This window comes from Beta vulgaris, chromosome 1 (assembly GCF_026745355.1).
Source record: "Beta vulgaris subsp. vulgaris cultivar EL10 chromosome 1, EL10.2, whole genome shotgun sequence".
Classification (NCBI taxonomy): Eukaryota; Viridiplantae; Streptophyta; class Magnoliopsida; order Caryophyllales; family Amaranthaceae; genus Beta; species Beta vulgaris.
The window spans coordinates 28509844-28532487 of NC_079202.1; the positions used below are offsets into that span (position 1 = coordinate 28509844).

The 22644-nt window shown below is 36.3% G+C and overlaps 1 protein-coding gene across 3 annotated transcripts; it reads left to right on the top strand.

Annotated features, from left to right (window-relative positions):
* The first annotated feature begins 1444 nt into the window (after positions 1-1444).
* On the top strand, positions 1445-17899 carry LOC104884426 (anaphase-promoting complex subunit 5). 3 transcript variants are annotated; one of them, XM_010669069.4, is made up of 20 exons: positions 1445-1854; positions 3080-3227; positions 3358-3476; positions 4802-5051; positions 5846-6017; positions 6096-6174; positions 6306-6391; positions 8429-8558; positions 8649-8681; positions 9861-10109; positions 11014-11091; positions 11187-11449; positions 11889-11948; positions 12057-12124; positions 12327-12432; positions 13568-13709; positions 15257-15355; positions 15915-16179; positions 16770-16837; positions 17152-17899. In XM_010669069.4, exons 1-20 carry the CDS (start codon positions 1681-1683, stop codon positions 17326-17328), a joined length of 2766 nt encoding a protein of 921 aa, XP_010667371.1. In that variant the 5' UTR covers positions 1445-1680; the 3' UTR covers positions 17329-17899. The 3 variants fall into 3 exon arrangements, with proteins under 3 accessions (XP_010667371.1, XP_048500875.1, XP_048500878.1); XM_048644918.2 differs by having other exon boundaries at positions 1716-1854; positions 3028-3227; XM_048644921.1 differs by lacking the exons at positions 1445-1854; positions 3080-3227 and having other exon boundaries at positions 3587-5051.
* The last annotated feature ends 4745 nt before the right edge of the window (positions 17900-22644 follow it).

Consider the following 22644-nt stretch of genomic DNA (forward strand, 5'->3'; position numbering starts at 1 on the left):
TGAATCTAGTGACATAAAACTTACCCGTGGGCTAAAGTTTACTCAATTAGATTTATAGTAATAACCATATGGTGAAACTAATAAACTGTATCAATTTCTTAATTTATGTGGGATGCTTAAGAAACAAAATTTACATTTACCCCCAATTAATTATTCAAATACAATAAAATTCTTGTGGGTAAGTTTTATTCTATCATATATAATTAATTACAACAAAAATCTAATATCCACATGTGATTCCAAAAACAAAATTTTAATAATTAGAGGTGCCATGGCTACTCCCCAACTAATAAAATTTTGAACCACTCAACTTTTACTTGATTTTATATACTAAACACAATGTATATAAATTATCTTTGGCCGAAAACTGAATTGGTCTAAATCTCCAAATTTTATTTTATTCTAAAACAACATAGTATTATAATGACCGTAGAGCCTAAATTCATTTATACTCCAAACCATTCAAGGTAAAATGCCAAAAGTACAATATAATTAAATATAGTAACAGTTACAATATAAGGAGCAATTCGCCAAAAAGGAATATCAATAAACTCCAGAAGTCAATATGAGAAGAAAACAAAACAATACTATATAATACTCAGGGCTCAGGGACCAATATTAAAGCAACACAATTAGTATCCAAAAAGTCACAATAACATTCACAGGGCATAATAAGAAGGAAAACGAATAAAAATCATGTTTTGACTTCAAGTCATCAGTTTCATGGTCTCATTGCTGTTGCATATGAATAGGGCTATAAGGAAACATAAAATATTGACGTCAAAAGAAAGTTGGAAAACAATCATACAAGTACATCAAAAAGACGCAAAGGCCTCTCGAACTCAATTCAAAAAAAAATCCAATCAAAAGCCCACCGATTTAACAAATACGCAACACAATTAATATATGCAGACTGTTAATGGAAAGCAAGGCAGAGGAAAACACGACTCTGATACCAAATGTAAATAATTATACTTAACATGTTCATAAATAATCTGAATTGAACATGAATTGCATGGCGGGAAGCTTTAAAGTAGATGAGAATTACCTCCAGCCATTGCTAACTTGTTGTCTGCTTCTTCTTGCGCGAACTAGTGTACCCAATTGATTGTGTTTTTCTGAATTCGGTACCAAAGCCTCACTCTCTCTGTATAGATGGTGTTCTTTTATTTTTTAGAGAGTATATTTAGTGACCTTTATTTTCATAATAAAACACGTATTTTTATATTAGAGTCTTGCCATCACAGAGCCCTAAGAAAATGGTGAACGTTATGAGTGGTTAACAGAAGTGGGGAGAGAATCATGAGGAGTTCCTTGATCATGGATAACTATCCACATAAAATGGACCACTAAATATTTTGAAAACTAAATATTAATTAACAAAATATATTTAATTTTTTCAAAATTTCCAACAAAATCACTAAAGAGAAGTGGGCTAAGAACAGAATTAGGCAATTAGCTATCATTTTAGCTAACTATTGAGGTTGATCTTACTCTTTGCTCCAATAAACTTGCTTTTTAAAATTGATCAAGTCGCGCCAATCCTCTCTTGAAACTCAGATGGTTAGGGCTTCTGAAGTCTCGAATTAGTGTTTGAATTCTCGCACACATTGAAGAGAGAGAGAGATTGCACAGAAACGCGAAATTGCTGATACACTAAAAACTGAAGCTCAAAAATCAATGGCGGGTATGTTGAATCATCAACGAAATTCATTCACACTAACACCGCATAAAGTGTCAGTTTGCATTTTAATTCAAATCTATGCAACTCCTGGTCCTTTCTTTCTTCCTGAGCTTTTCTCTTCAGTATCCCACCACAATTCGTTCGGTTTGTTCTTGGTCGCTTTGATTAAGGTAATACTTCTGAAAACTTCTCTTTTTTCGCTTCGCTTTCTTTTTAGTTGTTCTACAAAAAGACTGTCTTATATTACTATATGAGCTAAAGGGATCGCTTAAAACGTAGCATAAACAAAAAGTGATTCCTAGTGAGACTTTGTTGGGAATGAGAGAGTGGAGGAAAATGTTTACAAAGGAATGAAAACCTCTTTTCCACCTTAGTTTTCCTTTTTAAATCTCTTATCTAACTAAAATAACAGGAACAAACGAAAAATGCCATTGATACTAAGCTGTTGCAGTTTGCTAGAGTCGTAACTGGAAAATAGGTGTTGTCTTGTGTTCAATTCGTTGATGAAAGGCTAGAAAGGGGTTGTTAGTTGAAGATTAGCTTATCTAAAAATTGTCTCCTTTACACTGTAGGAGTGTAGGAGTGTTTAAACAAAGTTGTTCACTTCTTATAAGTTTGTTTTGGACGTTACTTGAGTAAATGTTAACCCTATCTTGGGAGGATTTCAAGTTGATTGTTGCAAATGGTTTACTTTGGTGTTAGACATGGGTGATTGTAGCCGAGGTTTTTAGAAGATGAATGAAATTCTTTTGTTTTAGATAATCATCTTTTTCTTATTAGGAAATGAACGGATGTCTTCTTCTAGCAGGCTTTAGGTTCTTGTTCTTGCTTGAAACCTTGAATCTTGTCTTTAATCTTGCGCTTCTCTTATATCACTTATAACTTATTCTATTTGAAAAGTTCTATAAATGGCTTGTGCCTTGGTGTCACTACCATGAATCTCTTTTATGATCTTATAGGCATGGTTTTTTATGTACTTTTCCCTCAATTCGATGGCTGCACGATATTTTATCTATTTTTCCGTTCTCTTGGATTGACCTTCTTTATGTGTCTTTCTGCCCATTTTGAGTGGGTTGCATATTGTTTCTTTTTTGAATTTGTTTCCTTCAATTAGTGCATTATCTTTCAAGTTTCACAATCTTGCATCTTTTTCTATTTTATCCTTCATATTTGTATGCGTGCTCAACTGCTCATCGTCAGTTGCTTTTCCATTTACAATGTTTCACCATTTTTTCGTAGAAAATATGCTTTGTTCCTTGTTACTCAGAATTTATTATATCTAGGTTTGGTTTATTGCTGATTTTGATAAGTAATTTATCTTACATTTTTCATTTATTATTTAGCGTACACATTAACACTGATCATGTCACTGATGGTGCTACAACTTTTGTCAAGTCTTATGATAATATTTTGGAGCCAAAGCTAGATGAACTTATCTCTCAGCTAAGGAAACTTGGTGGGTTGCTTGACCAGAGATTAACTCACAGATTATCATCATTATCTTCACCTGATGAGTTGTTCAATATTTTCAGTGAATTGCATGGTGAGTTATTTTCAGCTTAGTATTAGACTCTCCATAGCACATGATTTTATTTTGTCTATTTTGTAGTTAAATGGTTCCATTTTGAATTATGAATGTGAAATTTATGTTTTTCTTGTTCAATGCTTTTTAGGCATCCTGGGGGATGACTCAAATACTCTAGAAGACGATCAAATTAGTCTGGACCCTAGTAGCAACCTTGGAATGTTTATGCGTCGATGTCTACTCACTTTCAGTGTACTATCATTTGAGGTATTAAATGATCTTTATTGGTTATCAAGCTTGAGCAGCCAACATGAAGAGTTTCATATTCTACTTCAGGAAATACTGCTAAAAATAAGTTAAATATTGTGCATGTGCAGATAGCAGCACAACATTTGATGATTTTTTAAAACAACACAAATGGTTATGTTGGTTGCAAGCAATGACATGAAGTCCATTGACACTTGCAGATTTTGTTCAAAAGCTGATGTCTCCAAATTTTGATTTTTAAATCGTTAAGCTGTTTTCAATTGAAAATAGTTCTTTTTTTGACATTTATTTATTTGTTTTTTTGCTTCCACTTGTATCTCCCTTTCTCTAATCTTTAGTCCTTCCTCTTCCACGATGAAGCTAAACCCATGAACCGCACACTTTACCGTTTCTATCAACTTCCCTGTTCCCCTCACTGCAACGCCACTATCAAAACTCAAAAGTGAACACCACCACCACCATCACCACCAATTATTTTTGGAGGATCAGCGTAGTTTGAGCTTTTGCAAGGATCTCTTCAATTGTACCAGACGTGTCAAACCAAATTTCTTTTCTTCCTATGATGAGTATTTTGTTTGTAAACTACAAGAAAAATTTAGGTTTTAATGTCTAATGATGATGTTGATGATGGTGAAGAGAGATGAGACTGAAGTTAATGTTGGATTGTTAATATGGGCATATGTAAATTGTAAGATCATTATTAGAAGAGTAGAAGAAAAAAGATAGGAGAACCCATTAAAGGTTGGATACTTGGAGGGTTTATTAGAAGAGAAAGGGAAGAGAGTATTTAAAGGGATGGGGAGAAGATGTGTTAAAATGAGATACAATTCTTGTTCTTATTTGACATATCAGCTTTTGGGAAATCTTTGGTGACTGATGAGTTTCGTGTTATTACTCGGACCCAATATAGTAATATATGATTAAAATATGCGTCAAAAGTTAATTATTCATATTCGATGTGTGCCTTGCTGAAGAAAATGTTTTAATCTACTTTTATAATTTAAACTGATAGGTGCTCTGCACTCCAAAACTGCCCTCTAATCTGGTGATTAGACATTCAAAAACTAACCTTTTGCCTTCTGTTTAATTTTCCCTGTGTATCTTCGTGGTTGCTTTTTCATTGCCTCATGCATGCTCTTTGTGCCTTTTGTTGTTAAAAATCATAATGGTTTGATTAGTTTTTTTTCCCTATCTTCTAATGTTATCCCTCATTTAGCAAGATATCTTTTGTGCGTTATTAAAGTGACAGCAGGGTTGTGGAACATGCCTTTGAACAATGTCTGATAGTTCAATTTAAATGTGCTTTTTTTCTTCTGCTTATGCAGGGAGTATGCCATCTGCTGTCAGATATTGAGTCATACTGCAAAGAAGTACTTTCTGGTTCTCCGTCTTTTGATTTGACATGTTTAGATGGTTGTAATGATGAAACTGAGAGATTATCAGAATATGAGAACATGGACCTTGATAATATTGCTTGTCAAGAAGTTATTGAAGAAGCTGAAACAAGTAAAAGAGCTGGTAAAGGAATTCCTTTTCATCTACATGTGCCAGAAGTCCTTGATGAGCTGGTTGAAGGTATATTCACTGGCGGCGTTTTTGTACATTCTGTAGTGGTGGCTTTGTGCAAAGATGTACACAGGCCCATGATTTTTTTTACAAGGACTATCTTTATACATGGGGCTGTGCCTCCAGTATTGTCATAAAGTGATAAAGGTAGCTTAATTAATTACTCAATTTATTGTTGTTTCTAAGACCATATCATGAGAGCTGTCAGACAGGGTAGTAGCTGTGATTCTATGTAGATGAACACAGAAAGCACTAGAGCTGCAGATACTGGTCTGATGGTGGATTTGCTTAGTTTCCTACTTGAAGAATATGGCAACCATTTGTGGAGAGCTGTCATTGGACTTGACAAAGCTGTGACTTTGTCCAAAAAAAGGGGGTGAAATATCCACATTGACTTCTAAAACGTATAATTGCTAACGTCTACCATTTTCTGTCTTATTCTTTATATTTAGCTGACTAGGATATAATCTGAAATAAATAGTTGGAGCTTAAAATTTAGGAGTATGATTCTAACGGATATTGCAGGCGACAAGGCTGTGATTCTCATCATGACATTATGAAACGACATTTCACGGAACGGCAAGTTTAAAATAGGTTACATAACGGGCATTACGTAATGAAATGGCCGAGTTCTAATTCCATGCTGCCAAGTCTCTTGAATGATCATGGACTTTTAACTGGTTTTTAGTTGCTTCATTTGGATGTATACTTGTCATTAGCTATTTTGAAACGAAGAATTGTAGATTGTAGTTAACAGTACAGCATATGGTGGCTAATAAAGTGAATGGTGTTTTCAAGTATAGGTGTTGAGGTTTCCGCAGACCTAAAACATGGTGCTAAAGCCAGAGAATCAAGCCCCTTTATGCTTCCTGATATTGATGCATTGGATTCACTTGAAGGCAATGCTGGTATATATTTGCGTTCAAATTGGCAAGTTCATGGATACTTGCTACAGCAAGCTGATGAGATCGAAAAGTACGCATTTTTTGAGGTTTCATGCCTTTCAATTCATTCATTTTATTTTGTTAAACCTAAGAACTATGCATGTTCCAGGCATGGAAGTTCATTTCCTTTGAATACTCTTGAGTCTGTTCTCAAGCAACTGCAGAAATTGGCACCTGAACTACATCGTGTAAGTTGTAAATTGCTTTCTTCTTTATGGCCATGTTGGAGATGGGAATATTTAAGTTATACTGACTCATCGGCCGTAAGCTGTATACAAAGACTTGATTTCAGGCTAATAGCTTTCTGACCCGTTTGCAGGTCCATTTTTTGCGCTACTTGAATATGCTGCATCATGATGATTATTCTGGTGCTTTGGAGAATCTCCATCGTTATTTTGATCATAGGTAATCACTCAAAGCCTTCTCTGGGTTCAAAATGCTCCTGTTAACTTATTCTCACCTTCAGTCTCTATGTTAGCCTTCTTTTACCGGAATTTCTATTTCTTGCCGTGGCACTGAAGTTGGTTGATGTGAACGACAAACCCACCTAAGACAAGGAGAAATAAAAGAAAAGCAAGAAGCTTCAAATGGAGGAGGTCGAAAACTTTTGGACCAGCAAAAAGTTGTTTTAGGAGGATGATGTGTCCGCAATTTTAAAGGATTTGAATAAGTTGTTTTCTTTTGGTGGGATGTAGAAAGTTTTTGCTCCACTTAGCGGGATAAAGAGGAGAGTTATATGTAGGAGAAGAAAAATTATCTGTGGCATGGTGCTGTGTACACTTTATGAATGTTAGTGGCTTAATGGCTTGCTTTCTTTATAACAGACACCATGATGGTATTACACTCATAAAAAAGGCCAAACAGAATGGGAATAAGAGGAAAACAAGAGGAAAAGGAAAGAGGATATCAGCAAAAATAGGATACTATAGCACTTTTTGTCCCTTTGTCAGTATTGAGCTGCTGAAGTGTGATATCTTTCTGTTGGAAAAAAGTACTGTTGCAACTGTATAAGTTACAAGTTTCAGATAATTCAAGTGAATTGCCTGATCCGTTGTAAGCTGGATGGCATCATGAGCTCTATTCTAAAGAAGACACCTTGTGAATTTTATGAACATTTTTTCAATCTTATGCTGTGAAACTAACACGCAATAGTGTGAAAAATTATGAAATTTTTCGCAGAAGGGTGTGGGAAAATGTTGTTAGTGGTCACTGCTAGACCCTCTACATACGCTACCTAACCAGCAATTTGATTGAAATTCTTGTTGTTTTACACTGTCGCTATTTACTTAACCTTCAAAGTTGGGTAGTCAAAGCTACAATAATTATTCCCCAAGGCCCAATTAAGATGACAGAGTTTCTGTATATTCTTTATTAGCTTAATACTCCTTTTGTTTCATAAGGACCTCCCTTGCTATTATAGATTGTAAAAGTATTTTTTTCTGTCGACTTTGAGGTGGGGAGAGAAAATTGTTAGAAACATGAGTGTAATTTGATGAACAAGTAAACCCACGTCGTGCAGTGAAGGAGGGTAAAATAGGGTAAAAGAGGGAAAAGGGTTCGTAAATAGTGGAGGAAGAACTATATAGAATCCTGTAAATGAAAAGAGGAAAGGTCTTTTTGGGAGTATTATGTCTTGGTTTGCTATAAGATTTTATATACATTGCAAGTTGTATAAAGGCTTATCCAAAGTAGGAGTGGCACCTCTTGGCTGATGTCTTGAGGCCACAAGTTTCACAACATGGTACTGTATTCAGTAGAAAATGACGTTGTATATAAGATGAGAATTGTATTAGTACATCTTTTATGTACTTTCCAAAATTTATGTATAGTTAATCTTAAGAGGGGTCAGCTGGTCAAGACCTGTTCATTATTTATTATAGCTTATAACAAAATTTTAGACCCAGCAATTCGTCACTTTAAGATAGTATCATTTTGTCAGTAAAAGCTTTGTTTCTGTATGAAATAATTTGTACAAGATTCATGCTATTTGCTTGTTGCAGATGTAGTTCATAAATTGCTAGGTGATTATTTTTCAGTTAGTAGTCCATCAATCTCAAAGTGATTGTATTGTCCTACATCCTTTTTCTAATACCTTTGACTCTCTTGAGTAATTAATTTATGCCTACCATTCGCTACACTCACTTTTGTTTATAAAGACTTTTCGACATTCTCTCTATGGTAACATGCCATTGGCTCAAAGCTGCGCATTAATCATGCTCCTGTAAACTCTAAATGCATAAAATGCTTACCAGGATAGTCGTTATTCACTGGAGGTAGTTACTTTGCTGTCAAAGTGAGCATTCCTTCGAGTATGTGCTATCCTTTTTTTTAATTAATCACTGTAACTGAAGTGGGATAATGTGTGAAAGTTTTCTAAATATATAAAGGGGTTTCCTGGATTTTTCTACAAGCGAACTGACATGACAAGTGGAGAAACTGCAGTGCAGGGATGGAGGGTTTTGATCTTTGCTCATCTTCCACTGATGGCAACTGCTTTGGAAAATATGAAATTGCTTTGTTATGCTGTGGAATGATGCATGTTCATTTTGGCCATCCTAAACTAGCTCTAGAAGTAAGTATCTGTAAGTCATAAGCACATGATTTTAGTTAGCATTTCGTCATTTGAAAATATGTTTACATATTCTTGTTGGGAAATCTTCAGGCTTTAACAGAAGCTGTCCGTGCTTCTCAACAGGTAACACATCACTTCTCCTTGTCTAAGTTATAATTATATTTATATGCTAATTTTCCTGCACTTCTCAGCCTGCATTTGCTAGCCTACTGGGTTTGCTTTGTCCTCTCTAATTCACTAAGATTCTGGGATTTCTGGACACTTTTTTGACTAAGATAAAACACAATTTTGTCAGAAGACAGAAAGTAGACACTAGATGACAAAGTGCCTTTACAAGATATTAGTACCACAAGGCTATTCTCTTAATCTATTGGACGAGCTGCAAAGTTTGAAAGGAATTTGTTGACTAATTCAATTAAGTTCACTTCATTCTTACCCAACTTCTTCTACCTGTTTGTCTTTGAAAATATTGGATTCCTCTCTTACTATATATGCCCTTCGTCCCATATCTAGTGCTTGTTTCTTTTTTACATGGTCTTCAAGATGGTCATTTGGCCTTGGATATCTTCAATTCCTTATCAATAAAAAATATGAAAAGTTGATATTATGAAACTACACATTGAAGCGAATCTGACAAGATCCCACATGAGTATGTCTTTCTATATATATTAATGAGAATATTTGGTCAAAGATTTAAAGTTTGACCCACTAAAATGGAAACAACGTTATATTGTGGGACAGAGGGAGTACACTGCAAGATGTCTGTAAAACTAATAAACCATAGTGCCTAAGTAATTTATTTGCTTGATCAGACCCAATATAACCAATATCTCAGTCAGTCATGCTCCAATATTCTATCTAGATAAAAGATATATGTTAATATTAATGGAATTAAAATGAGGAATGGCCTGGTCTCCAGAAATTAAATATATACAAAAATACTCAAACAGTACTATACCTCTCTGTGAATCTATAAAAGATACTAGAGAGAGAGTCTTGAGAGCATGTGGACCAGGAGATGCAAAATCATCTTCTCTGTCCCACTAGCATGTGAAATATATTACCACTTCTTCCCAAACAAATTAACCATATGGTAGTCAATAGAATAAGCTTGCAGATGCTACAAAATGAGTGCAAATATGTTAGTGAATTGCTTGTTGGTCATTCAAAATCACTCCTGCATTTCCTGAGCATAATATGTTACTGAATTACAATGGCAACAAGTCTGTTTCTTAAACTGCTGTCTCAATATTATATTTCTTGTATTTTTATTGTCCTTGCGAACTTTCTGTTTTCTTGCAGCACAGCAATGATGCATGCCTAGCTTATACTTTGACAGTTATATGCAACTTGTTGTCTCAATTTGGTATAACTAGCGCATCAAGAATACTTGGATCCTCATACTCACCTATGACCAGCATTGGTTCTTCTTTAACCATCCATCAACAATTATATGTTCTATTAAGAAGAGCTCTTGCTAGATCTGAAGTTCTCAAGCTGACACCATTAGTGTCTGCAAACCATCTAGCAATGGCTAAATTTGACTTGATGGTAAGAAATTAGACCTATGTGTATAATTTGTTCTGTTTTATGCTCTTTCAAGCTTCAATTTTTGGCTCATGAGTTGAATTTTTTTGATAATTTGACTTTATCTGTTGTCCCTCGCAAGCAAAAAATACTTTTTTCATTGGCTTAAACAAATCTTCATATTCTCCTAGCATTGGTTCTTCTTTAACCATCCATCAACAATTATATGTTCTATTAAGAGAGCTCTTGCTAGATCTGAAGTTCTGAAGCTGACACCATTAGTGTCTGCAAACCATCTAGCAATGGCTTAATTTGACTTGATGGTAAGAAATTAGACCTATGTGTATAATTCATTCTCTTTTGTGCTCTTTTGAGCTTCAATTTTTGGCTCATGAGTTGAATTTTTTTAATAATTTGACTTTATCTGTTGTCCCTCGCAAGCAAAAAATACTTTTTCATTGGCTTAAACAAATCTTCATACTCTCCCTCTGATCCAAGTACATAATTCTTTCTGTTTTCAATTGGATGAGACCAGTGTAGAGCTGGGCTATGTTTAGATGGAGAATAGAATTGGTAAATGAGAAGAAACCTATTTAGAGGGTAAGTCCAAAGGTAAACTTGTCAGAAGCCCTTTAATTTCTCGTCCTCGAGGTTCTATTGTGATCCAACTATATAGAGTGTGATTAGTTTGGTTTCTTCCAGGTCCTTCCATACTCTAGTATGTTTTCTAGTTTTCTTTTTCTGAAAAATGTTGGGGGATTTTCGTCTTATAGTTAGTCCTAGTTTCATGGAACTACTATTGAGGCCTCTTCCTTTCCAGCTCAACAGTTTCTTTTTGATTTGTCGATGATGACAACATTTTGAATGCTGTAAAACTATATTCCGTTTCGCCACAATTTACTTAGGTGCTGTTTTGATGTATGTGCAGCATGTCCAAAGACCTATGCTATCATTTGGTCCCAAAGCATCTGTTGACCTTAGAACACGCCCAGCTGATGTTTGTCAGGTATACTAATTAGCAATAACTTTAGTTTCAAGAATTCTATACAGTAACACAAAGCACAAAGTTCTTAACATTTTCCCATAATGTTTTATCTCCAGGAGCTGAGGTTGAGCTCCCATGTGGTCAGTGAATTCAGTAATGAAGGCTCTTCAATGTCTCGTGATGGTGATTTTGCTACTGCATGGCTTAAGAATCCGCATAAACCGATGGGTCCTCTAATGATAAACTCAGAAAATGGTTCAGGAAATGATTGTAATACATTTGAGTTCTGTGCTCAACAGAGCTCAATACCTAAGGCTGTGCTGCAACAACTTGGTTCTTCATTTTTACTCCGCACCACAGCATGGGAAATGTATGGCAGGTTAGAATATATGATGTTTCATACTCTCATCACTTACCGAGCACACATGTTTCTTTTTTCTCTCTCTCTCTCATTCCAATCCTTTTTCGGTATTTTCCCAAGCTTTGTATTCTCTCTGAAATGAAATGCATTTTTTTTACTTGTTTTTACTTTTGGTGACTTCATGATGAGGTTTTTGTGTTCTGAGAGGGATGGTGAGTTATTATATTGAGAAGCTTCTTATGTGAATTAGATATTTACAAATTGTTTTTGATGCTTTACGGTTAAGGTGGAGGGAATTTCATCCACTTTTATGTCAATTGTCAACATAGCTTTCATGTATATTGCTCTTTGGATGAATTTGGGGATCTGTCTTTGTTGCAATTTGTAATTTGTCAGAAAGATTACAGAACTGACTTTTTTGACCTGTGAAATATATTTCTACAATTTTTATTATCAGCAACTCGCTTGCCAGGATAAATGCCCTAGTTTATGCCACTTGCTTTGCTGATGCTTCAAGGTAATTATCCTACTTTCACCCAAGCTGATGGTGTTAAGTTTATGTATGCAAATATCATCATGAAGTTACTTATGTTGTTTATTGTCAATGTCCTATGGGATGCATCAGCTTGGATAATCTTGCCTTGGCTTGTGCGAAGCTTGTTCAACAACTCGCTGCTTATAAGGGCTACAGGGGTGAGGTCACATTTAAATTTCTTCAGTCAACATTTATTAAGCTCAATTGACTGTAGTATACATGTGGTGCGGGGTGCCATATAATTTCTGATTCTAGGGTTCGGGTAATTGTTCTAATAGTGTTTTTTTGTTGTCAAAATACATTACTTGTTCGTATGAAAAACAGTCATGATTAGAATGTATGGTATATAATTTTATGCAGAAGCATATGTCGCATTCAGAATTGTAGAGGAGAAGTTCCATGTCATCTCAAAATCACGAGTCTCGCTATTGAAGCTTCAACTTCTCCACGAACATGCCTTGCATAGGTTTGTCCTCTGTGGAATAAGTGGGCATGGATCCATGTGAAATTTGAGTGATACATAATAAAAAACTTCAATCAATCTAAAATAAAAATTCTGAGGGGTTTTTTGTCAGAAACAACCTTTTAAAAGTGTCATTTTGTCAAAAACAACCTTATAAATTTTTTTTTGTGAGAAACAACCTTTAAATGCGATTTTCTTGTCAGATCAGACCCATTGACCATTTTCCGGCATTGACTAGATTTTTCCGGCGAAGACTTTTTTCTTTTACCCTCTTCCCTCTCTTTTTCCCTCCAATTTCTTCCTCCTAACCCCACCCCAACCTCCAGCCTCACCCCATTCTCCATCCTCCATCCTCCCCCCCATTCTCCATCCTCCATCCTCACCCTCTCGCCTTCTCCTTCGCACAAGAAGCCACCACATCGGCAGTGGCCGGAAGCCTAGGGAAGAGTCCCCTATTTCAAACCTAAAGAAACCATTCTCTCTCTCCTCTCTTTCAAATGTCATCCCCCGTTTGAATCTCTTGTGAACTTGTCATTTCATCTCTTTTCTCTCATTTCACCATGGTTGCACAAAAAAATTAGCTTGTTGCCATTAACTAGTAAGAAACCATGGCCCTCCAATGTTGCTAACCTAAGAAAATCCCCCCCCCCCCACAAGCTTGTTGCCATTAACAATAAGATGGAGACAGAAAACAGAGGCGACAAATTTGGGAGAGAAGGAAAGAGGATGAGCAGCAATGGCGGTGTTCAGTGGCACTGTTCAGCGAGGTGGAGGAGAGAGAAGAAGAAGGCGAGAGAGATGATGCGTGAGAGAATGAGGGGTCAAGGAAGGAAGTGAAAGAGAGGAGAGATAATGGTTTGCAATAAGAAATTGGAGGGAAAAAGAGAGTGAAGGGGGTAAAAAAAAAAGTCTTCGTCGGAAAATCAAGTCTTGGCCGGAAAAAATCAAGTCAATGCCGGAAAATGGTCGAAGGGTCTCATCTGACAAGAAAATCCCATTTAAAGGTTGTTTGTCACAAAAAAAATTTTATAAGGTTGTTTATGACAAAATGGCACTTTTAAAAGGTCGTTTCTGACAAAAAACTCAATTCTGAGCTGGTAATTTGGCTAACATCACTTATATTGGAACCCTTATACAGAGGTCATTTGAAGCTTGCTCAACGAGTTTGTGATGAGCTTGGTGCTTTGGCTTCCCCTGTGACTGGTGTTGATGTAGATCTAAAGACTGAAGCAAGCCTTCGTCGAGCTCAAACATTGCTAGCTGCAAACCAGTATAGCCAGGTCTTAATCTTCTTTCTTCCTTCCACTAAGCAGTCTTTATCTTGTATTTAGAATGGGTTTATCGGTACTTAAGTCTTGATCAATGTCAAAGGTGCTGTTATAAGTATTGTCACTGTCATAGGTGCTTTTAAAAGTATTCTCACTGTCAAAGGTGCTAAGCCACCACTCTGATAAATCTTATCAATAATGGTATATATTGGCTACTCGTCTGTTAAACTGTGGAGTATTACTTTGTCATGGTGGGAATAGATACATAGTAAGGTAGAGCTAACAGACCTTACACTGTTTAAAAGTTATAAATTCTGAATCTGTATAGATGTATCCAATTATAACTTATCATACATCGTACCAGTGGCATTTTGGTGCCTTAAAAGCTAAGGCTGTACCTGAATAAGAAGTACGTGGATGGCATTAATCTAACTGGACCTTATGGATGCGATAGTTTCCATGAACTTGAGGACTTTTCAGGTAGGTTTCTTTGAGCTGATGACTTTCTTGTGTGTAACTTTCTAAAGCTATTATACCTCTCTGTGTTAAAGGGGTGTGGATACCGGCTTTATTATGGGGTTTCTTGGTACCTTTGTTGCAGCTTACCAGTATTTTGGTTCTTGAATGGATATCAAACGTATTACTTAGTAGAAATACTAGATCCTTGTGGTCTATTTCTTTTGTACACCTCCCTCTGGCCCCTATAGAGAATTGAATCATATTTTTTGAGCGTGATGCTCTATGTGTCTGCTTGGTTGGAGTTTTTGACTTCTTGTAGTTTCAGACATTGATTATGATGGTTCTGTTTCAGTACTTACTACTGCCACCAGGAGCTTGTTTAAATGAGGCAAGAAGAAGAAGAGGGGGGGGGGGGGGAAGTCAACACTCTAGTTTTTATAATAAGGTTGGGGAAAGGGAGGGAAAGGAATGGAGGGATCCAATTTTCTTCAAGAGTGTATTAAATGCTTTTGGAAATATTTGGGATGAAATTGCATATCTATTACTCCTCTCCTCCCTTCCCTCTCCTTGTTCTCATCTTTAACTTCCTTCAACATTTTACCCAAACCATGGTTCGAATATACAGTTTCGGTCACGGTCTCGAAAAAGTTTGCGGTTTCACAAGAACGGAACGGATAATTCAATGCGGACTGCGTCGTGATTTCTCCCACCAATTTGTTATTACAGTCCATTATAGGTGGTTTTTAGTTTTTGAGCATACCCCAATATAATGATAGTATAGTAATAAATTGTAAATTTGCAACGTCATATTTCCTAGTTTGTAATATTGTTATTTCATGGTATGGAGCAATGGGTAAGTGGGAATATCTGAAAAAAGTATGAAAAAACGATATGAAAAGTAGTCTTGGTACCGGAAATGCCGGCGAAATTGCCTTGTCACGGTCGGTTCAGTTGAAATTTTGGCTTATTAGAACCCACTGTGTTGAACTGCAAATTCGGATTGCCAATGTTGATAATCGTTCTAATACGGCGAACCAAACTGATTTAGGCGCTTTTAATACCATGAGCGAAACTAACTCTAGATGTCATATTTGCTGCAGGCAGCGCAAATTGCACAGTCCCTCTTTTGCACATGCTACAAGTTCCATTTGCAAGTAGAAAATGCAACAGTTCTACTATTGCTTGCTGAAATCCACAAGGTATTATATATTTTGTCTTTGTATTTATATCTGTTACAAAGATATGTATTGTTTGCCATTTTGAAGATTTCCTGTCTGCCCTGCATTGTTTATGCTATCAGGAGTCAGGACACCCCTAAGACTCTCTATAGCTATCCCTTATGAATGTTGTCTCTGTTCTATATTGTTTATGCTGTTAGGAGTTAGTACTTGGGAGTTAGGACCCTTTCCCTCTTCTTTAAGCCTTCCACCGGCCTAGACGCTAACTGAAGCTTTTTGCTGGCATCCTGGTGGTAGATTTTGTCCGGAAGGTTGGGCATTGTTTATGCTCAACTCTGAGACAATTTATGAATAGCGATGGAGAGTTTGGTAGCATCCTCAAGACATTTATTATGATTTTCCTGGCCATGCCCCTTCCAGATATACTCATAACTGGAGTTCCCCTGCCTCTTGTGTGCTTGATTTCAGTGGACCACTGGTCCCCCTCTTCTTTATTTATTCCTGTGTCTGCTCCTCTGGAAATGCTCTTATCTATGTAAACAAGGATATAGTTGATATTTTTTCTTAATTACTATCACAGAAATCAAGAAATGCTACCCTCGGCCTTCCTTATGCATTGGCAAGTATATTGTTTTGCCAGTCATTTAACTTGGACCTTCTTAAAGCATCTGCAACCCTCACACTGGCTGAGTTATGGCTTTCCTTTGGACCAAGTGAAGCACAAAGAGCTCTGTCTCTCCTTCATGGAATCTTCCCAATGATCCTTGGCCATGGGGGGCTCGAGCTCCGTGCACGGGCTCACATTATAGAAGCTAAATGTCATCTTTCTGATGCAAATTATTCAGGTATCATACCTCTCTCTCTATTTCCTTATCTGTCTTTTTGTCTTCTTTACTTGGTAACACTCATGTACTTTTGTAAAGACTGCACAGTAGGGGAAACAAGCATCAAGTGCATATAGAATTTTCATATGCATAGTACTAGTCTTACATGCACGCAATGCGTGCGATAGCATGTGAAGTAGAAAATAAAAAATTAATTGGGTAAAAAACGTCTTTTTTTTTTACGGAGTAGAAAAACCGTCTTTACATTTTGTTTTTTCAAAAAATTGATGTTTACTTTAAATGTCCTACTTTCCCCCTTTTTTTTTCATTCAAATGAAAGAGTTAGTTATGTCTCTATTTTTTTTTTCTTTTTCTATTTTTTGGTGTCCCCTATGTGTTGCCTTATATAATAGAGATAGTTGATGTTTGAATATGAACCTGGTAGTTCAAACTTCAAAGGCTATTTAGCTGGAGACGTAATAGTGTGTTCCTGTTAAAATTTTTGGAACAGATTGTAAGCTGGTTTTATGGGGATAATTTCGCCCCCATTGCTTAATGTGCTACTTCACCTGTAACTAGATGTTGCTAATTTTGGTTTTGCATGTCCCAAGTGGGTCAAGCACCAGAGGCTGTACTCAACCCTTTACAAGAAGCCTGTGAGGAGCTTGAACTTCTGGAGGTGAGTATTCTTACAGTTCACCTTATTATCCACTCTGAAGCATGACGGTTCGTAGTGGTCTCATTAAACTGTCTGTTGCTTTTAGTTCTTCCCCTATGCATTCTTTTTACTCAACAAAAGCTTATGACAATATTCTTGTTACAGTTCTTGTTTCAAAAGCTTATAGATTGTAGATATGCTTGATTTTCTAAATCCCATGCATCAGTAGATATAATGTACAGATGGTTTAGTATATGTTACAATCATCATATAGGTTTGAAAACCTGCAGTGATTTCTGAAGTGCACATGACTTAGTACATGTTGTATACTGCAGTATCATGAGCTGGCTGCAGAGGCTTACTATTTGATGGCTATGGTGTATGACAAATTGGGCAACCTACACGAGAGGGAGAAAGCTGCAGCCTCCTTCAAGGACCATATCATTAGTTTCAGAAATCCTCAAGATTCCGAGGACGACAAATTAAACACATTATGTAGACAAAGCACATAGAATACCATTGCCTTTTCTTTGTTGAAAGTAAGATTCGGGCTCAACCGGATTTTCAGTTTAAGCATAAGGGAAAGTCTTGAAACCCTCTTGGAAGAGTCGCCTAACCTGAATTAGGAACGGACCTGATGGTCGGCAAACCTGCTTCTAATGGATGGACGAGCCAAAGTATCGCACACTCGACCTTTTCCTGTGTGATAAAGCCAAATACTTGTATTGCTACCTCCGTTGGTATATCACTGTTACAGAAGCAGCAGTTCTTGAACCTCCCCACTTCTTACAATTAGTGGTTTTGGGTGGTTCTAACTGAAATAGGAAGCCAAGCGGCTTTTGTAATTAGCTCCTCGAAGTTTCTCCATTTTAATGTAAACACGATAGAGTAATACCCAGTATCCAACTTTTTTTTTTTTTTTAATAACAGAGTATCCAACTTACTGCTAGTTTAGATGATTTAATACCCTGATATTTAATGGGAAACTTAGATAAGCAAGGCCCTGTGTAATTTTGAAGTTGATGCATGTAATTTTAGAACAAAATTTTGGAGTGTTTTCTCATCTAGTAACACTTACTTCTATATCATGACTTTAAAGTTAAAACAAAAAGAAAAGAAAAAAAATCGTGATATTAAACCGACCTTTTAGTTTCCCGGCTACAAAGTCCAAGTTCTACTTCCGGCAAGAACAAAATTTTCCGGCTACCAAGTCCAGTAGTACATCTGCTAGGAGAGAGAAGAAGTTTCAAAGAGTAAAGGGTAATTTTCTGAGGTGAGAATTATGAAGAGAGAGAAAATTCATTAGTTTAGGTTATATGGGACCATAACAAATTTAAAATCAAATTTTTAGATTTTGGTTTGAAATTCAAGTGAAGATAAATGAGGCTTCGATCGTTCAAAATTTATAATTTTTCAAAGCAATTTGAATACTTTAAATACTTGTAATCCATGCTTTATAGTTTTATGAGTTTTACAAGTCCAAGTAGCAATTCGTAACCAATGTATGAATTGAGAAGAAAATACTTCAAAAAAAGTTTCACCTAAAAAGTAATGTTATCCTAATATTTTTTTAATCGTATCCAAAGGTACATTAGTATCACAAAAATAACCATATCCATAAAAAAGTTTCTAATTTTTCGATTAAAATTCAGTACTAAAAATTACCTCTAGCAAATAAACCAAAATCCATACTCTTAAAGCTGGAAAAAAGTCAACAAAAGAAAAAAAAACTATTACTTCCCCCGTTTCTAAATAAGTGTAGCATTTTTCATTTTAGGAAATGTCATAATAAGTGCAACATAGCTTAAAATGAAAAGTTTTTTCCTTTTATTTACAGAAATGTTATAACTTAATTCCCTCAACCACTTAATTAATTTGTCATCTACCAACCTAAAAACTATTAATTAATCAACCTACGCACCCTCTTCTCAACCACCCATCTCTCTCTGTCTCCTCAACTCAACCACCCTCTCCATCTCCTCAACTCAACCAACCAACCCCACACCACTAGCAACCCGACGCCACCACCAAAACACCACCAACCCGACACCACCAATTGGCACACCACCATCCTCAATACCACGGGTTCTTCGTGTGTGAAATTGGTATCTGGGTTCTTCGTGCCAATTCGAACCTGACACCACCAACCCGACGCCACCAAGGGCTGCTCATTTGACGGGTTCTTGGGGTCCGAATTGGCATTTGGGTTGCTTACTTTGGGGGATTTTAAGGGTTTATTGACTGATTCATGTGTGAAATTGGAGGAAAATTATTTGATTTTTCTGGGTTAGAGATCTAAGAAGAATTCTGTTTTCTGGGTATTGATGGTGGTCGGCGTGTTGCTGCAATGGTGGTGATGGGGAGAGACAGAAGATGCCGGTGGTGGTGGTTGATGCGTTCGGTTGAAAAGGTGGTTTCAGGGGTGGTTTAGAAGGGGATGAGGGTTGGTTTAGGGGGTGGCGTAGTGGTGGGTGACATGTGGCAGGTGGAAGGTGGTGGGACAGAAATTTGTTGGGTAATTAATTTAGTTTTTTATTAAGTTGCCTAATCTCTCTTTTAAGTGTGGTCCCAAACTTTCTCTCTCTAGATGCCTTGGTCTGTGTGCCACTTCTCTATGTTGCACTTATTTAGAAACGGAGGAACTATGACAAAGAGAATATAGAAAAAAAAATACTTTCACAAAAAAATAATTGAAGTGAACTAATACATGATATTTAAAAAACATGAATCTTTCAAAACAAAACTAAAGATTAGTTATTTTCAAGCAAATGGGTATAGGGTTGTAAGTGGACTTCGAAAAGTCCAAAGGCCAATCCAGTCTAGTCCAAATTTCTCGGCCTGGGCTGGACTGGACTGGACTGAAGAATATTTGGATTGACCTTGAACTCAAATCGAGTCCAATTTTTTTTAATTAGGATAGATTTCAATTCATCCATTTGGAGTCCAATAAGTCCACTCCAGTCAAGTCCAAAGAATATTTCAGCATATAATATATCATATGTTTAGTCCAAAACATTTCACTCGAAAAAAATATTCTGTAACATTTTTCTTTTGAAATTTAAGACTTTTTAACATTCCCACTTTAAATGTTTTACCCAGGTCAAAATTTGCACTTACCGTCCAAAAGTCCAATGTGGGAAGTAAAAATTCAAAAGCAAAAGTTACTTTAACCTGTTTGGCAGCGCGGGGTGTAAGCGGACAACGAGAAGTCCAGAGTCCAATCCAGTCCAGTCCAAATTTGTTGGACTGGACTGGAGTGAAAATTTTTCGGACTGGACTCGGACTCAAATTTTCGAGTCCAAATATTTTTGGACCGGATTTGGACTCATCCCTTTGGAGTCCAATAAGTCCAGTCCAGTCCAAAAATATTTTTATATATAATATATATTTAATACATATATAATGTATATATTAAAAAAAATTGATACTATTATTAAAATTTTGGAGTTTTCAATCTTCCCTCTCTAAATATTTTAACTGGCGCCAGATCAATTTTACTTGGCGCCAGACTATTGCACTTAGCTCCATTTTTTAAATAAGTAAATTATACTAGCAGTACTGCAGTAGTAGGCTAGTAGCCGACTAATTCTATCTCACTTCACTCCTCAGTCTTTACTACTCACTTCCTCTTACTCTTCATTTTCTTTCTACCTCGCTGTCTCAACTCTCGCATTCTCTATTTCTCCCTCAAATTAATTCTCAGTCTCTCTGCTTCGTCTCAACTTAGATCAAGGTAAGCATCTAATTCAACTTTTTATTCATAGTATTTTACTTTATTTTAAGCTTTCAATCTAAATTGTGGATATTGATAATTGAATCAGATGTCAAATGCTCAAGCATCTCAAAAAACGTTGTGAATCATTGAATCTAAATAGGGAAAAAAGATATAATAATCGGACTGGACTTGACTGGATTCGGCAAGAAAAAAATTATCGGACTGGATTGGACTGGACTCAAAAAATATTTCGATCAGACTTGGACTCAATATTTCGAGTCCAGAAAATTTTGGACTGAATTTGGATTTGGCAAAGTCCAATCCAGTCCAACCCACTTACATCCCGATTTGGCGCCAATTTGGTATTATGTAGTTTGCATTTTATTTGACTTTAAAGATATATGTAATTTACTTTATGGAATGGATGTAATGTGATGCGGATCCAAAGGCATCAAGTCAAGTAGAGCCAATTTCACTTCTTATGGAACACATGGGATTCAATTTGAAGAACAACAATGCATTTGTATCATGTGTCACTTGGCTCGAAGAAGAAGATTAGTTAGCATTTTAACTTAGTGTCATTATTAGTTAAAATGTTAGTTAAAGTAGTTGAGTTGTTAAATCTTCGTCCGAAAATACTAGTAGAATTTCGGATTCCTTAGTCTTAATATCATGGTTGTATTTTAGGAAAGAGATGCCTTGCATACAAGGATGTTAGTGTGGAAAGGCGTGTGAATCATGTAATTAAGGAAAGATTTGCTATCTTTCCTTAAAGCTTTTGTTTCCTTAAGTTCTAGCTAGATTCTAGGCTAGAATCAAGGGAGAAATCTTTCCTAAAATACTCTATGTTGGCCGAATGGCTTGGTTGATTGGAGGGCAAGTTGATTCTTGTCATTATAAATAAACATGTCATGCTACCTTACAAGAGCATGAATGATTTAGACAAAAACCTTTGTTATTGATTTTAATTGTGCCTTTACAATTATTTTCGTCCACTAATTAATTCTCAGGAGTGTTAATTAACTAGTGTTTAATCTACTTAATTCCAGGAGTGGTTTGAGTGAGATTAAGAGTTAACTAAAATATTCAGGAGTGTTTATTTTAGTTTTCATATCCAAAATTCTTTGTGTTGTTCGAAACTCTTGAGTGTTCAACTATCTTAGTTGTGCATTCATATCAAGTGGTATCAGATTTTCCAGGAGGGTGAGGATAGAAGGGATTCTACTCTCTCAAGATCCAAGTAAGTTGTTACTTTCACTCTTTAAAGTTTCTAACTTTCGTGGGGTTAGGGTTATTGTGCTTCTTTGTGGCGTACGTTGGTGGCACTGTATTGTCTTGTGTGGTGACTGTTGGTGGCACTGATTGTTATGGAGCGTGAGTTGGAGAAAATCACAAAGGCTCTTGCTGACTTAACTAAGCAACAATTTGATTTTCAAATTAAGTATAATGCGGATTCTACTAATGTTAGTAGACTTGAAACTAGAATGGATGCTATAGCTTCTATAATCACAAAGAAGCTAGATAAAAATAGTATTGAGTACATAGGGAACTCGGATGGGGAAGATGTTGAGGAAGTAAAGGTTGTAAAACCTAATTTCAATGATGATAGAGGGTTGAAATTAGAAGACTTACAGGAGATACTAATCCAGAAGATTTGCTTGAATGGATTAGACAATTGGAGAAGGTGGTGATTATAGGGGATTTGATGATGAAAGGAGGTTCAAGATTGCTTCGGTTAGGTTAACCAAGTATGCTGGAATTTGGCTTGAAAACTTGAAGGCCAAGCGTGCTAGAAGAGGAAAGGAGAAGCTTAGTAGTTGGACTAAGCTAAAGGAGAAACTCAAGGAGAAGTTCTTGCAAGTGATTTCGAGAAAAACAATACATCAAGTTGACTGCTTTGTGCCAAGATACATTGAGTGTACATGAGTACACTATGGAGTTTGACAAACTATGCCTTGTTTGTGACTTGGACGAAAAGGAAGCTCTCAAAATTGCTCGTTACATCAAGGGTTTGAACCGTGCCATAGCAAGGAAGGTAGAAGTATCTAGCTATCACACTTTCGAGGATGTATGTAGATTGGCTCTCAAATTCGAAGCTCATGAGAAAGAAGAG

What these genes read in the sequence shown, in the direction of transcription:
- LOC104884426 (XM_010669069.4), top strand. Translation starts at nt 1,681, where the DNA reads ATGGCGGGTATGTTGAATCATCAACGAAATTCATTCACACTAACACCG. An exon ending in TCAGTGTACTATCATTTGAG is followed by an intron (nt 3,477 to 4,801) that starts GTATTAAATGAT and finishes CTGCTTATGCAG; the next exon opens with GGAGTATGCCATCTGCTGTC. An exon ending in CATCGTTATTTTGATCATAG is followed by an intron (nt 6,392 to 8,428) that starts GTAATCACTCAA and finishes GAGAAACTGCAG; the next exon opens with TGCAGGGATGGAGGGTTTTG.